At 57.3% G+C, this 15639-nt stretch overlaps 2 protein-coding genes across 2 annotated transcripts in view; both read left to right on the top strand.

Moving 5' to 3' along the window:
• The window catches only part of PADI1 (peptidyl arginine deiminase, type I), a 39723-nt gene extending 30814 nt beyond the window's left edge, over window positions 1-8909 (top strand). The window contains exons 12-16 of the mRNA XM_012662544.1: window positions 2759-2903; window positions 3827-3920; window positions 4994-5073; window positions 5871-5996; window positions 8596-8909. Of these exons, the coding sequence (XP_012517998.1) occupies window positions 2759-2903; window positions 3827-3920; window positions 4994-5073; window positions 5871-5996; window positions 8596-8829 (679 nt within the window). The 3' untranslated portion in view covers window positions 8830-8909. The remainder of the gene's footprint in view (window positions 1-2758; window positions 2904-3826; window positions 3921-4993; window positions 5074-5870; window positions 5997-8595) is intronic.
• Window positions 8910-12552: 3643 nt separating this feature from the next.
• The window catches only part of PADI3 (peptidyl arginine deiminase, type III), a 30758-nt gene continuing 27671 nt past the window's right edge, over window positions 12553-15639 (top strand). Inside the window, exon 1 of the mRNA XM_012662541.1 lies at window positions 12553-12677. Within this exon, the coding sequence (XP_012517995.1) occupies window positions 12586-12677 (92 nt within the window). The 5' untranslated portion in view covers window positions 12553-12585. The remainder of the gene's footprint in view (window positions 12678-15639) is intronic.

Below are 15639 nucleotides of genomic sequence, written 5' to 3'. Positions count from 1 at the left end.
AGGTAACCTGGGTAAAGCACTGTGTGTGTGGCACATAGTAGGTGGTCAGTTAATTTTGTTCAAGCCTTGGGGAGAATCTGACATTTAAACAAAGCTTTGAAGGAAATAAGGGAATTAAAGGTGTGGCTATTTAGGAAGAGAGTGGAAACAGCCTGTGCTAAGGCCCTGAGGCAGGAGCATGCTGGGGACATTAGAGGGACAGCAAGGAGGCCAGTGGGGCTGGAGCAGCTGGAACAAGGAGGGGCGTGGTGGGGAGTGAGATCAGAGAGCATCCTTCAGATCGTAACCTGGAGCTGGTATTGTACGTGCATCATGGGGTTACCAGGAGGATTAAACAAGATACCGAGTGCGAGGAACCTAAGGCAGGCACACAGTAGGTGCTCAACAAATGCCCAGTCCCTTCTCTGCTGTGGGGGGTTCCCCGCCCTCTGTGCCCACGGTTACAACGTTCGTTGAGCAATTCCGCCCCCTGGTGGTGGCTGTGATGATGGCTCAGAGACAGGGTCTGATGCCTCCCGGGCTGGAGTAGCGGTGTCGTCCCCCTGCCTCTGGGCAGAGGGCTGGAGAGTGTCCCAAGGAGGGACCCTGCCCCTTCCCCAGCCTCGTCTGGTTCTGGTTCTTGCTGCTTCCTTCTCCCGAACAACCTCCGAAGTCTATTTCTTCTCCCCGCCATCTCACTGTTTTTAAAGAAATCCTTTAAAATTGCTAACACTGTATGAAAATAACAGAAGCACAAGGAAAATATTTCCCATAATCCCCTCCCCTGAATTCAAAGGAGTGTTTTCATTTGTCACTGCTTGTCTGGTCTCCCTCTGGTCTTTGCGTAGGGCATATTCACGTTGATGTAGGTCAGGGATTCTTACACAGAGGCTCAGAGGCATTCGTATCATTTGCAAATGTTTTCTGAGCATCTAGTATATGCGAGGTGCTGGGGGTACAGCAGAGAATTGCTTAGACAGAAACCCCTACTGTTGTGGGGTTTACATCCCAGGGGGCTGTGAGACAATGAATAGGATGTAGGTATGCTGGATGGTACCCAATGCTGTAGGGAAAAATAAAGCCAGGAAGGGGGTTGGGGGCTGTTGCAATTTTCAAAGCCCTCATAGAGAGAGAAGGTGAGATTTGAGTTAAACCTGAAGGAGGTAAGAGAGTAGTAGGCCATGGGGCCATGGGGGGTTGGCAACATTCTGGGTACAGAGAACAGCAGGTGCAAAGGCCCTGAGGCAGGAATGGAAAAGCAGGAGGCCAACATGGCCGGTACTGAACAAATGAAGAAGGGAGTGGCAGGAGGTGGCGGGAAGGAGGCCGGGTCAGGAAGGCTGTGCGGGTCAGTAAAGGGCTTTGCATTTACTGTGAGTGAGCCGGGAGTTGTGTCGGTTGCAAGCAGAGGAGGGACATGATCTGATGGATTAAAAGCCTCCCTCTGGTTAGACTGAGGGAAGTACGGGGTGAAAACAGAGAGACAGGGAAAGGGACAGGCCACTGATGATCCAGGCAAGGGAGGTGTCAGCTGGCCAGGGGGTGGCAGATGGCAGAGGAGGACAGGAGGAAGCTCTGGATTCTGTCCTTGGTTTAAGGCAGAGCCACCAGATTAAACGCAGGCCGGGGAGCTCATTCATGATATGTCCTTAAGCTGGGCAAGCAAGGGCAAGAAACGTGATCCTCTTTAAGTAAAATATATTGGGAAAAAATCTATATAGATAGTGTGTGTTTGTGCCTTTCGTACACGGCCAGGAAAGGTGGAAACATCCAGAGCGTAATAAGGCATTCTGCCTTTGACGAGTCACTTCCTTTGTGAAATGGGGACACCTCCTTGCCTCAGGCGGCGTCCGGGGATCCCTCCCACGCACAGGTGGCATTTGGTACATGTCTTCTCCCTCTGAGCTGAGGAACTCCAGTCCGGCCCCACTGTCCCCTGCTCTAAGCGCCATCTTTCTGTGTCAGCCCCTCCCTGGCCCTCCCCGCTGCCGGCAAAGGGTGTCTGAGCACGCCTGGACCGGGTGTCAGGCAGCGCGGAGCACAGAACGCCGGGGCAGTGGCTCTCCAGCTCCGGCAGGCGTAAGAAGCGGAGGCTTGTCCAAACGCGATTCCCAGCCACGGCCCCAGGGACTGTGAGGTGTAAGGGTGCCCACCCCCGGCCGGAGTCTGAGCCCCACACTGTGGGAAACGCTGGGCCGAGGGGGCGGCTCACCAGGTCCCTGTCATATTTTGAGCAACAGGCTGTGTGTCCCTTGAGTAAGGAGACAACCTCTGAGCGCTGGGCTGTAAGATGAGGGTCGCCAGTTCCCTTTGGCAAATGCAGCTCTCCCCGGCGGGTCCTTTGGGCGGGGGAAGGACCCTTCTGGCCTCGAGGAGGCTGTTTGCGGTTGGGGTGGCCTAGACACTCTGGATGAAGAATGTGTTCCTGGGAGCCCTTGGGGGGTGGGGCAGGGGGTCGTAGCCTGTGCCTGGCACAAACTGTGGCAGCTGGCGCAGGCCTGGTCTATGGTAGGTCAGCACCGTCTCTTCCTGGGGCAGGTCCCCTCCCCCATCCACACCTCGGCCTCCAGCGCCCTGGCCTTGGCTTGGGCTTCGAACTGCTGGGCTTGAAATCAGGGAGGTTGGCCCTGTCGTCACCTTGCAGCCGTGTGGCCCAGGCTGAGTCACCCCAGCTCTCCCCACTCAGAGAGTTGTCGTGAGGCTTGTTGCGGGCGCACACGAAGGATGCCAGCACACGGTAGGCACAAGGTGACTGCCCGCTGTCTCCCTCCCCGGCCAGGTCCGGCGGGCGACAGATGGCCAGGGTGGTGAGAAACTTCCTGCAGGCCCAGCAGGTGCAGGCGCCCGTGCAGCTCTATTCGGACTGGCTCTCCGTGGGCCACGTGGACGAGTTCCTGTGCTTCGTGCCCACCTCCGACCGAAAGGTGCGTCCCCTCCCTCCCTTCCTGCCTGAGCCACTTTTGCCCCTGCCTGACCCGATGGGATGAGACAGGGCGAAGCCACCTGGACCAGCTCAACCCTGTGCCCACAGGGAGCTCGGGGTCAGGACACCCTTGGGGTCAGGCCATGTCAGTGGGGAAGGGGGACTACTTGGAGGCGGCCGAAGCCTCAGGCCAGGAAGGCACTCATTTGCTCCCTACTCGGGTGCTCGTTCTCACACTTACTGCCCGTTTGCTTGGAACCAAACCCCTCAGCCAAGGGCCGGGAACATTGATAGTGATCAGTAATATTCACTGAGCACCTGCTACGTGCCAAACTGTCCACATATTTTAATTCATTTAATCCTCCAACCAGCCCATACGGTGGGTGTTACGATTATTGCCTCCATTTTACAGGTGAGGAAACTGAGGCTTGGAAGTGCCATTAACTACCCAAGCTCACACAGCCTGCAGGTGGCAGGATAGGATTCAAATCCAGATGTGGGTTCTGGGCCTGTAACCATGCACCTCCACCGCTTTGTGGAGGTGGCCAGGGAGGGCCCAGCCCTTGGGGAGCAGCCTGGGCAAGGAGGCCTCCCAGTGACCAGTGGTTACGGCCCAGTGGTAAGAGCTCTGACAGGGGCAGGGAGAGGGCACAGCGGAGCATATGCCAAGGAGCTATCCCTCTGCCAGTGCAGGAGACACCTGAGTTGGGTCTTGAGGGAAGAAATTGGAGTTCCCTGGTGGGCAAAGGGAGGAAGGGCTTCCTGGCAGGGAGAACAGCACAGGCAAGGGCCTGGAGTGGGGAACCAGCTTGGAAGACTGGGAGAACTGCAGACGGTTCTTTGTGGCTGCTGGGCAGGCCTGAGGGCGAGAGCACAGTCAGGCCCCTGCTGTCCGCTGAGCCGTTCTCCCTCCCTCTGTGCCAGGGCTTCCGGCTGCTCCTGGCTAGCCCCAGCGCTTGCCTCAAACTCTTCCAAGAGAAGAAAGAGGAGGGCTACGGGGAGGCGGCCCAGTTTGATGGTGAGTGCCAATGGCCCAGTCAACCCTGGGGATTCTGTCTGGTCATCACCAGCCCCGGACACTGTTGGTGCCAGTTACAGCTGTGCCCTCAGGCATAGCCCCTTCATCTGCAGATCTTGCGGCTGGCTCGGAGCCCGACACCCGCACGTGGGAGCTAAGGATGAGAGCTCTCCCTTTCTTGGGTCGGGGATGGGAAGAGAGGGGACAGTGGATTGCCCCAGGTCCTCTGAGGGGTGGGGCATCCCCTAGGCCATGCCCCAGGGAAGGAAAGGGAAAGGAAGCCATGAGTGCCCCACATGCCAGTCTGGGCCGGGCATGTTCATGTTCTCGCTCCGGTCTGATCTCCCACCCCCTTTCTTACCCCTGTTCATGGCAGAGGAAACTGAGGCTGAGCGAGGAGAAGTGGCCTGCCCAGGTCTACGCAGTCACTGAGCAGCAGGGCTGGGAGCTCCAGAGTGGGAGGAGTGGTCAGCTCCAGAGTGGGGTCTGTGGTCAGGGCCCCTCTGCAACCTCCTTCAGGAGCTGCCGGACCCTCCAGGACCTGGTTGGCCCATCTGAGCATGGGCTTCCGTGTTCTCACCTCGGGAACGGAGCATCGGAAGGGATGCGGCGCAGCCTTCCGCATGGAAGGTCCTGGGTTCAAATCCTGGTCTTGACACTTGCTGGCGGTGGTATCAGGGTGTGTTCTGAATCTTTCAGTGCCTCAGTTTTCTCTTCTCTGAATTGGAGGTGATAATTAACCCCTCCTAGAATTGTTTTAAAGACTAATAATAAATTAAATAGGGTCCCCAGAGCATGGTGGGCATTCAGTAACGGTACCTGTACCATAATTATTAGGGTTAGAGTCCTGGAATCCCCTCCCAAGGGGTTGCTGATTGATCCATTGCCAGGTTTTACCTACAGCCAGGGTCCAGGCCCAGCACGGTCTCCAGTCTCTGGCTTTCTCCATCCTGGCTTCAGACCCTGGCCCTGAGGTGGGAGAGAAATCCTGGCCTGGATTTTGCAGCCTCGGGTCCAAGGTGGCCCCTAGGAGGCAGCACTCCCTGAGCCCACACATGGTCTTTCTCTTGCAGGGTTAAAATACACAGCAAAGATAAGCATTAATGAGATGCTGGTGGACAGACGCCTCCAGAGCGACAGTCTCCACGCACAGGTGAGGGGCAGGACCACCAGCTGCTCTAAGGGTCCCTCGCCCTCCAGGAGAAGCAGCCCCAGGAACTGTTGGGCAGGTGGGGGATTTGGCCCTGGGCCTCTGCCTGTCCTGGGGGCTGCTGGGACCTGTGGGTGGGATAGAGCCTCTGCCTTACAGTCTGATGGGGGAGAGAGCCCTCAGGGAGCTCCCAGTCTGATGGGGGAGGCCTGGCCCTGCTCTGGGGAAATGACCCCTTTCCACGGGCGGGCGCAAGCCTGAGCTCTCAGCTGTGAGGTCTGGCGAAACGAGAGAGATGTTGGGGAGAAATAGGACCCAGTGGGGGCGGGGAGGGGATCCTGTGAGAACAGGGGAAGGAGGGCTCAGGAAGGGGCAGGGCTCACCCAAGGATCAGGCCTGCCACGTGCCCGGTGCGGGGCCTGGCACAGAGCTGGGGATTGGTAAATGGGAGGCGGCCCCTCGCCCCTCCGCAGCGGTGCCCGGCACTTTCTCCCGAACTGCCGAGATGGGGCAGGAGCAGCAGGCTGTGGCTGTGGCTGGGACAGTGTGTTGTGGTGACAGGACTTTTGGAACCAGAAGCTGCCTGGGTCCAAACCCCGGCTCCGCCACCTCCTGGTTGTGTGCCCTTGGGCAGGCTGCTTGAGCCTCAGTTTCCCCAGGATAGCTCTGGCTTCTAGTGCTCAGGGCTGTTGTGAGACTCAAAGGAGCTGATGGGCACAGAGGGCTGCACGGGCGGGCGCACAGTAGGCGCTCGGCAAGCGTGACACCCTTCCTCGTCTCGGGGTGTGCTCTGCCCCCAGAAATGCATCGACTGGAATCGCGAGGTGCTGAAGCGGGAGCTGGGCCTGACGGAGCGCGACATCGTGGACGTCCCCCAGCTGTTCTCCGTGAGGGGCTCCTACGCGGAAGCCTTCTTCCCGGACATGGTGAGGGGCAGGGCCCTGGCTGGGGGTCTGCCGGGGTCAGAGGAGAAGCCCCGCGGTCAAGGGCCGGCTGGCGCAGACCCCGCAGCCCTCTCTGGTGTCTGTTTTCGTGCACATAGAGAATGTTTCCGTCAGGGGTTCTCAACGGGGGCCATTTTGCCCCCAGGGCACTTTTATTGCCACCACGAGGTGGGTGGCCCTGGCACCCAGTGGGTAGAGACGGGGCTATTAACACCCTGCAGTGCCCGGGAGGGCCCCCACCACAAAGCGCTCTTTTAATTTTTTACTTTTTCCAAATGGAAAAAGAAAGCATGGTTTTGTTCCAGATGTTCCCGGCTTCTGTTTCTGGCCTCAGCTCCGGCTCTGTCCCCACCCCGGCTGCTCCCCAGTGGGGCTCCTGAGTTGGGCAGGTGGGGCAGGTGGTGGCCTCCCGGCTCTCATTAACGGAACAGCTGACAAGCAGATGAGCAGAGGTGATCTCACCTGCGTGTCACCTGGGAGGGGCCGAGAGATGCTATGGCTGCAGGCCAGGCCAAAGCACCCATTAACCCCTTGGGAAAGGATGTCGGGGTGTTGGCAGCTGGGAGGGGTGGTCCCCCAGGTTGGGTCTAGACCCTCCCTCTTCACATTGGGGCCGTTAGCGTGAATCCCTCTCATTGGACAAGCCAGGGGGTTGGAAGTGAATTTGGGGATCAGGATGCAGTTGGAGGCGGGGGGGAGGACCTGCACTCGCTTCTGACTCCTCACTGGGGGGTTCCGGCCCCCAGGTGCTGGCAGAGACCTTGAAGGCAGGATTTTTCAACCCCATAGCTCTACTGCTATTTTGGGCTGGATGATCCTTTGTTGTGGGCACTGCCCTGCACGCTCTAGGATGTTTAGTGGGCTCCCTGGTCTCTACCCACTGGTTGCCAGTAGGACTCCCCTGGTTGTGACAATCGAAAGTGCCCTCTGGGACACAATTGCCCCCGATGGAGAACAGCTGCTCGAAGGCAGTGTTGTCTGTTAGAACTTTCTGTGATGATGAAAAGATTTTATATCTACACAATACAATGTAGTAGTCACTCAGCCACATGTGGCTAGGGGGCACTTCAAATGTGGCCAGTGCAGATAAACAACAGAAATGTTCATTTTATTTAATTTTCAGTTTAACAGCCACACGTGGCTGGTGGCTACCACACTGGACGGTGAAGCCCCAAGGGACTACGTGGCTCTGGTTCTGGCGTAGGGTGGGGAAAGGGTCTAGGCTGGAGCCCATGACCTTGGTCAGCCCTCCTCAGGCTGTGGCCTGGCCTCCACCTGCTGGAAGCCCCTGCCCATTAGGCACCCTCGTTTGTCAGATGGGGAAACTGAGGCCCTCAGAAGGAGAGTGGGTGACTGGCAGAGCTGGGAGCAGCCCCCAGTCTTGTGGCTCCTCACTCAGGAGGAAGAGAGTGGTCCTGAGTCTGGCTCCTTGCCCCTTCCCTGCTCTTGTCCCCTGCATGCCCCACCCCCACCCGGCATGTTCTGGCCCCTTAGTGGACAACTAGGTAGTTTGGTGCCAAGGCCAGGGGACTGACATCATGGGACCCTCCAGCTTCATGCTGGTCCTAGCCATGGATGGCCCTGCAGGGCACACTTGAGGGTGGAGGGCTCAGGGCATGGAGAGTTTGAGGGCACATTCTGGCAAATGACAGCCCAGAGTCACCCTCTAGACAGCAGGTCCAAAGTCCCCTTTGAACCCCAAGGGCAGCCCCTTGTGACTCTTGCCATCAATCTGGGGCTGAGATTTCCTCTAAGGAACCTCCCTGCCCTGGCACCGGAGAAGCTCCCCTTCCCTGGCATTAGGGCCCCAAGCCCAGTCCACAACCAAGGGAAGCAGAGGTGCCACCCGAGATAAATGCAGGTGTCCCCAAGGGCTTCCAGCCCCTTTTCCCAGCTCCTCAGTCCCACAGCTAGCCAGAGTACCACATTCTGGCAAGGTATAAAGAGTATGGGTTTTGGCACGAGTCAGATCCAAGTCCAGATTTTAGTCTCATTGTTCTCTGGCTGTGTGGCTGTTATGTTGCTTCACCTGTCCAAGCCACAGCCTCAGAGGGAGGCTGTGAGATGTAGTGATGATGTCTGGCACACTGAAGTTGCTCGATGAATGGTAACAATGGTCAGGGCTGCCAAGGACAGTTCAGCAAGCTGTGTACTGCACAAGCGCACCACACTTATGAGGACTTTCACATCATAGACCTCATAGATGTGTATATTTATTGTACAAGTTTCTGGCAAATGACAATAAATTCTCTTATTCTAACAAAGTTGTTATAATATGACAATTTTCTGATAGACAGAAGAAAGTGTTGGAGGCAGGGGTGACTTTGGTTCACACAAAGTTACTGTGTATGTTACGGGCAGCCCTGGCTGTTACCAATCCTCCCTTCCAATGCTGAATCTGTGTCTTCTCTGCTTCCATAGATCCTAGCTCTTGAGCGAGCCCCAGTCCTGGCAGCCCAGGAATGCTGGCAAGAACAGGACAGGTCCTGGGGCTGGGCCGGCAGCAGCCAGAGCCCAGAAGGGGCCCAGGGGTAGGGCATTCACAGCCAGCCCAGCCTCCCTCTTGCTTTCTCTGTTGCAGGTCAACATGGTGGTCTTGGGCAGGTACCTGGGCATCCCCAAGCCCTACGGACCCATCATCAATGGCCGCTGCTGCCTGGAAGAGAAAGTGCGGTCCCTGCTGGAGCCGCTGGGCCTGCGCTGCGTCTTCATCGACGACTACCTGTCCTACCACAAGCTGTTGGGGGAGATCCACTGTGGCACCAACGTGCGCCGGAAGCCCTTTCCCTTCAAGTGGTGGAACATGGTGCCCTGAGCCGGCGCCCACCGCCGTCCTGTCTGCCCTCTTGCTGGGGGACCCAACCCTCCTGGACTCCGTCCTCTTGGGGGGGCCTTGGCGCTTTGCAAACGTGCTGGCCACCGTGGGCACCGGGACGCAGGGACGGACACTGCCCCTCCTCGCCTCTGGAGTGGCCTGCCCAGCCTGAGAAGGACTCCCCTCCTTCTTCCCCTTCCTCTTCCGCACCCGCAGCCCCAGAGGCGCTGGAGAAGACCAGCAGCCGTAGCCTGTCCAGGAATGGCCCCCGCAAGGGCCTGGGCGGGCGGACCCCGCTTCGAATTGCTCCCCCCGATCCTGACACCTCCCTGGGGCACACGGATAATAACTGCCTGCACCCGGAGGGCCTGGGCTCTGGGGCGGGGCCGGGTTCCAGGCCACCTCCGGCTCCTGCCAGACTGAGAGGGGAGACCAGAGGCCTCCTCTTCCCTCCACCCCCTTTCTCCCCCCGAAGGGGACCCAAAGCTGTGACCCCCCCCACCCCACCCCAGTACACTTCAGCTGTATGCAGCCAAACAGAGACAGGAAAACCCAGTGTCCCAGGGCCTATTTTAAAAAGAAAAAAAAAAAAAGACAACAATTAATACCTGACTCTGTCCTCAGCAGGGTGCTTGTTACCTGCCAGAAAAGCCTTTAATTACCAGACCTGGCGCTTCCGGCTCAAAAGTGCCGAGGGGCCACATTAGGCCTGAGGACATACAGGAAGACGAGGCAGGAGGGGACAGGCCAGAAGGCAGAGAAGGCCAAGTGCCCACGGACAACAGATCTCCAGGCCTAGAGGCTTCTGTGTCCCGGGGTTCCTGGGCTTTGGGTTGAGGACTGTGGATTTGAAGGGTGCTGGCTGTTCCAGATGTAGCAGGGGGCGGGGCCCAGAGGTGAGAAGAGGGTGGGGGGGCATTAAGTTATCTCTGTAGGTGGGGTTTAATTTCCTTTAATAGCCTTTAATTATTCTCCTTCCTCTGCAGGCAGTGGGAGGGGAAGGCTCCCTGGTCTCTCTCAGCATCCTGGGACCTTGCACGTAGCTTGGGTTTCACTCCTGAGTAAACCGTCATAAACCGTGCAGGCCTGTGTCCCCTCCCATAGTAGGGAAGATAGAGCTGCCTCGGGAAATAGCCCTGGTGAGGTCACCTAGATATGCACAGGCCGTGGGCTGGGCTGGGCTGCAGTGCTCAGGCAGGAGGGAGCCAGCCTCCTTCCTTCCCACCTCTGGGGCCTTCTCGGGGCTCCTCTGCCTGTCTGGGTTTTTGGTGGCCCTTGGCTCAGACTGAGCCAGCTACTGTCACTCTTAGCCTTAGAACACTTAGCAAACAGAGGCTTGCATGGAATTGCTATGGTTAAAGTGGGGGGTGGGAACCTGGATCCTCCCCTTCCAGAAGGTTCTGCAGAACCCTATTTGCAAGCTCCTGCTTTAGCCTGAGCACCCTCTGCTTAGGATCACGACCCAGGCTAGGCTGAGCCAAGAGGGAGGAGCAGGACAGTAGACTCTTCAGGGGCCGAGGGTGTGAGGCTGGGGTTGGGTGTCCCCAGGGAAGGAGCTGTGGGCGGGAGGAGAGTGGGCGCGGCAGAGAGATGGTGGAGACATGGGGAGTGCGGGGGACAAGCCTTCTGAGCCACGCTGAGCATAGGAAGCTCTGGAGTCATTGGGGGGGGCCCTGGTGTCCACTCTGAGAATGTCCTGGGTGACCAGGCACCTCCTTTCTGATCAATAAAAGACGTCAGCAAGCATTTCAAGTGGCTGCCTCCTTGGCTTCTGTTGTTGGGCTGCGGCGGGGAGGGAGGAAGGCGAGTGGGACCTGCTTCCAGTCCCACGACCTTGCCACCAGCTCCTTGGCCTCACTTCTGCTGGCACAGGCAGCCCCTACCCACAGGGACAGCCTCCCAGGCCAGGCCAGGCAGGCAGGCTGACTCAGCAGGACGACAGGCCCATGCCCATTGCCCTGGGGCAGACGGGTCCTGCTGAGATGGGCATCATAGAAGGGACAAGTCCTGCCTTTTCCTCTCTTCTCCCTCCCCTGGGCCACCTCCACCTCTCAAGGACGCTGAAGAGGGGCTGGGGGAGGCAGCTGGGCCCCGTTGGCAGAGGCGGTGCCCAAGACCACAGGCCACTCTAGTTCCCTTTCATTTCTGCCTTTAAAGTGTCTAAGTTACCTGGCCTCAGTGGTCTGATTCCATGGCCTAAAAATATTCCCTTTTCATCTTACACACTTACTGCTGCCTCAGATTATACCCTTTGACACTCACTCCCTCATTTTATTTTAGCTTAGAGGCAAAAAGTTGCTGCCTATAAGTCATTGACACTTTAGTCTGAATGAGCCACAGACCTGTTTCTAAAAGCTGGTATTAACCGAAGAGAAGTGATGGCTCTTCTTCCAAGGGAGACAGAGGGCTCTGAGCAGGAGGCTGGTAGTAGCTCAGTGCCCAGGGGAAGCCCCAACTTGCTGCGTGTGTTCCCCAGCTGTGCTCACAAGCAGGTTAGGGAGACTGTGGGGCTTGCTCCTGAGTTTGAACTCTTACCCATAGCTGAGCCAGCCACCAAGCCATTTTACAGCTGCAAAAAGTGAAGCTGTCACTTGACCCAGCAGCCCAGCAGCTCTCTTTGAAAAGAACACGCTTCCAAGAAACTGGGACACAGGAGCGACAGTCTTAGGGTCCTGCTGAGATCCTTGAACTGGTGCAAATGCACCAGCTGGGGATGCTAGGGAGCAGGTCCTGGTCCCCACCTGCCTCGGACTGTCAGCACTGCCAGGGAGGAGGGAGGAGGCCTTTATTCAGCACATTCTGGGCCCCTGCCCGGGGAGTGCGTCCCGCTCTTATCTCTCCCAGCACCAGTGATTAGCTGCATTTTCTACAGGTGAGGAAATTAAGGCTCGCAGAGAGGTGATATTATCCCCCAGGCCCTATCACGCGTGCATGGTGGAGCCTGGCTCTGAACCCAAGGCTCCTCTACCCAGAGCCCTTGTTCCTGTTTCGGGTGCCCAAATGCCCCCTCTGGCCTCAGTTTCCCCACCTGACGAGTAAGCCTTCCTACTCTGACATTCTAATCTCCCCCTGGCTGGGGAGGGTTTTCACCCTCATCATTTACCTCTTTCAGAGGTTTTTGGCATCTGATAATAATACCCACAATAGTAATTTAATAACGTCAAGCTCCATCCTAGAGCTCTGCCAAACTTGGCCCATTTGCTCAGCAACCATTGCTCAGATGGAAAAAGTGAGGCACGGAGCAATGAAGAGACTTGCCCAAGGTTGCCCAGCCAGGAAGTGGCTGAGGCAGCGCTGAAACCCAGTCTGCCTTTAAAATCCATGCTAAAAAAAAAAAAAGTCAGTGTTTCTCAAAAGGCATCAAAATCCTTTGAGGTGCTTGTAAAAAATCCAGATGCTGGCTGCACCCCCAACGCTCTGCTTCAGCCTGGAGCGGGGCCTGGAAATTTGCATTTTCACCTGCTGCCCCAGCGGGGTAGGGAAGCTCCCCGCTAGTGCCCTGGTATCTGTGGTGACTTAGAGCAAGAAATTAGCTCCCTGGTTGCTGGGGTGGGGCAACAGGTACATATGCAAATATTGGGTCCCTTCCAGCCAATCCTGAGCTCTCGGCTCGGGGAGGAGGTTGGGCTTCCAGGACTGGAGCCAATGAGCTAGCACTCTGAGCTGGAGGGGCAGGGCCAGGGATATTTAAACCACATCATGCAAGGCCTCTGGGGCAGTGTTGGGGTTGGTGGTCTAGCCCAGTCCGAGGCCAGGATGTCGATGCAGAGGATGGTGCGTGTGTCCCTGGAGCATCCCACCAGCGCCGTGTGTGTGGCTGGCGTGGAGACCCTCGTGGACATTTATGGGTAAGACCCAGAAGGCGCAGCGGCCCTTCTCCCCTGCAAGCTGGGGCTTCTTCAGGCTCAGGCCTGGCTTGTCTGCCCATTCCCCAGCCTCGACCTTGGAAAAACAGCCAATCAAGGAAGCTTGGGTCCTTGCCTTGCTCAGCTGGGGTTTCTTGGAGACCCCAGCCAGGGGATTTAAAGCATGGGAGGCTGAACAGGGCAGAAGAGGCTTGCAGTGGCTGAGCTCTGGTCCAGTGCTGCTGCCATGGGGTGGGGGTCGGGGGGGGACTGGGCACTTTCTCTGTCCAGAGGATCCTGCAGGCTGGGCTGGGGGTCTGTCTGGAGCACATAAGAATAGGAAGAGGCATATACCCCACCCCTATCCTAAGCCTATGAGCCTGAAAACAGAGTGTCAATCATTTTTTAAAAACCATATGTACTTACATAGCACTTACTACATGCCAGGCACAGCTCTCAGAGCTTGAAAAAACTTGAATTGAAGCCTCAAACACTAACTTTCAAATTTAACCCTTGCAACAGCCCTATGAGCCAGGTTTATTATCAGCACCATCTCACCTGCAGAAGGGAAAATCCAAGGCAGGAAGAGGGCGAGCCATTCCCTTAAATCACATGGTGGCAAAGCCAGGATTTAAACCCACAGTCTGACACTTTTAGCTGCTCTGCCACTCGAGGGATTTCAGGTCTGGTTTCCTCAAGCCACTCAACGCCCATGCATCATGCATGGCCTTTAAGGCCCCATCTTCTCTCTCTCCCAGGAAGAAAAGGGGGGTTTGGGCAGGGTTTTAGGATCTGGACTCTAGGAACCACCAGGGAGTTGGCTTCTTAGGCTTTCGAGGAGCTTCAAGGGTCCCAGGCATAAGGCCGAGCTGGGAACAGGCGGTCGGGATACTGAGATGATTCCTTGTCGCGGGGGCTGTCCTGGGCACTGTAGGGCATTGAGCGGCATCCTGGCCTCTATTTACTAGAAGCCAGTAGCACCCTCCTCAGTTGTGACAACCAAAAACGTCTCCAGACGCTGCCAAATGTGCCCTCGGGGGCAAAATCGCCCACCCATTGAGAACAAGTCTCCTAGACTAAGACTTTTAAAATCAGAGTGAACGTAGTGGGAAGCAGTGGTGGGGATTGTCCGAGGGATTGGATGAGAGGGGGTGAGGAGCTGGTCATGGGAGTGAACCAAGCCTGGAACAGGCCCAGGCTTGTAGCTGGTGGGTGGGCAATGAGGAGTTGGGAGGGGATTCAATGGCCACTGAAGGAGGTGCAGCCACAGAGGCTGTGCCCAGGGGCAATGCGGGAGGAGGGGTGCCATGTGACCCTGGCGCCACTGCCTGTTCCCGGGCTGTGTGCCACGGGAGTGACTCACCTGCCCCGGCTGCCTTGTGCCTGCTGGGCACATGTGTCTCCAGTTTGACCTGCCCCAGGAAGCCTGGAGCTGGCTCCTCCCCACAGAGCTTCCTTAAAGGACAGAGGACAGGTCAGGGCAACCAGAGGCAAAGGCCACAGCATCTTGGTGTCACCTGAGATGAGCCGTGCTGGGGATTTGCAGAGAACGCCGTGCGTGGGACGGCCATGGGGTGGAGATGAAATCTCCAGAATCATCAAACGTGCGATTCCGGGGGCCCCGTGACAAGACCACCCCGGGGTGCGGGACACAGAGAGCAGGATCCTGGTTTGTTCACTCACACACTCATCAAGTGTTTCTTTTGGGTCTAGTGGGTGCCAGGCGCTGGGGACACACTCAGCGGTGGACGAGCAGGCACGGGAGTTCTAGCAGGGGCCGGCCCACCTTGCAGGGCTGCTGCAGAAAGCTGGGTTAGCTCTGGGGTCCCTTCCGGCTTGGATGCGCCGTGGCGTAGCAGTCCTGGGTGCTCAGCCTGTGGGCCGACAAGAGAAAGGGCAGTAGGTGTGGTGGCCGTGTCCTGCTCTCGACGTCCCAGCTGTCTGACCTTGGGAAAGTCCTTTAACCTGTCTGAGTCTGTTTCCTCATCCGTAGAATGGGGATCATAATCCTATCAGCAATGACACTGAGCACCTGACCCACGGCAGTCCCTGTTCTGAGCACGTTGCTTATTCTCACCACAGTTCTGTGAGGCGGGCACAGAGAGGTTAAATAACTTGCCCAAGGTCACACAGCCAGTGAATGGCAGAGCCAGATGCAACCCAAACGGCTCAGCCTTACTTCAAAGGGCTGTCGGGAGGACTGAATGAGAGGGTGTGTGCGAGGCATCTAACTAATGCCAGCTCGTGGGAACAGTCATTACCATCATCAGTGTCATCATTTTAAGGCTCTGTCCTGGGCCTGCGGACAGCCTCAAGCACTCCACACCTGCCATGCACAAGGTGGCTGGGGAACAGCCCCCGAACCACACTGGGAGAAGGGCAGGGTGAGAAGAGAGAAATGAGCATAGACTGAGCAGTCAAGGCAGCCTTCCTGGAGGAGGGTACCAATCGGAGCCTTGAAGGATGAGCACAGGCAAGACCATCAGTGGATTCAATCCTGTCTTCCTGCCTTCCCAGGAATTGGAGATGGCCCAGACATGACACAGGGGCTTTTCTTTCCGGAGCAGTGATTCTCAAGACAGAGGAAAGGGAAGGAAAGCTAATACCCTGGTGCCCTGAGCCGTGCGCTTGGTGCCGGGTGTCTCGTTTGCTCCTCGCTGTCACAGGAGGTGGACTTTAAAGTCCCCATTTTATAGATGCAAGAAGGGCGGCTGGGAGGGAGGGTGGCCTGACAAGTCCCATCCCACAAGGCACAGCTGAGACTTGAACCAGATGCCATCAAGTCCCAGTGGTTTCCACAGAGCTCCCTCCCGGTGCTCGAACATCAGCACAAAGCCTTGGGGCGGGAGGAAAGCTGGTTTGGTTCTCCCTGGGCAAAATGAAAACCTCGGGATGACCTCTGGTGGGGGATTCGTCCCCGGGGGTAAGAGTGGCAGAGGGACTGACCCACTCCCGCCGGACACTC

This window comes from Propithecus coquereli, unplaced genomic scaffold (assembly GCF_000956105.1).
Source record: "Propithecus coquereli isolate 6110/MARCELLA unplaced genomic scaffold, Pcoq_1.0 Scaffold77, whole genome shotgun sequence".
NCBI classification, from domain to species: Eukaryota; Metazoa; Chordata; class Mammalia; order Primates; family Indriidae; genus Propithecus; species Propithecus coquereli.
This window is presented reverse-complemented; position numbering and strand designations above follow the sequence as displayed.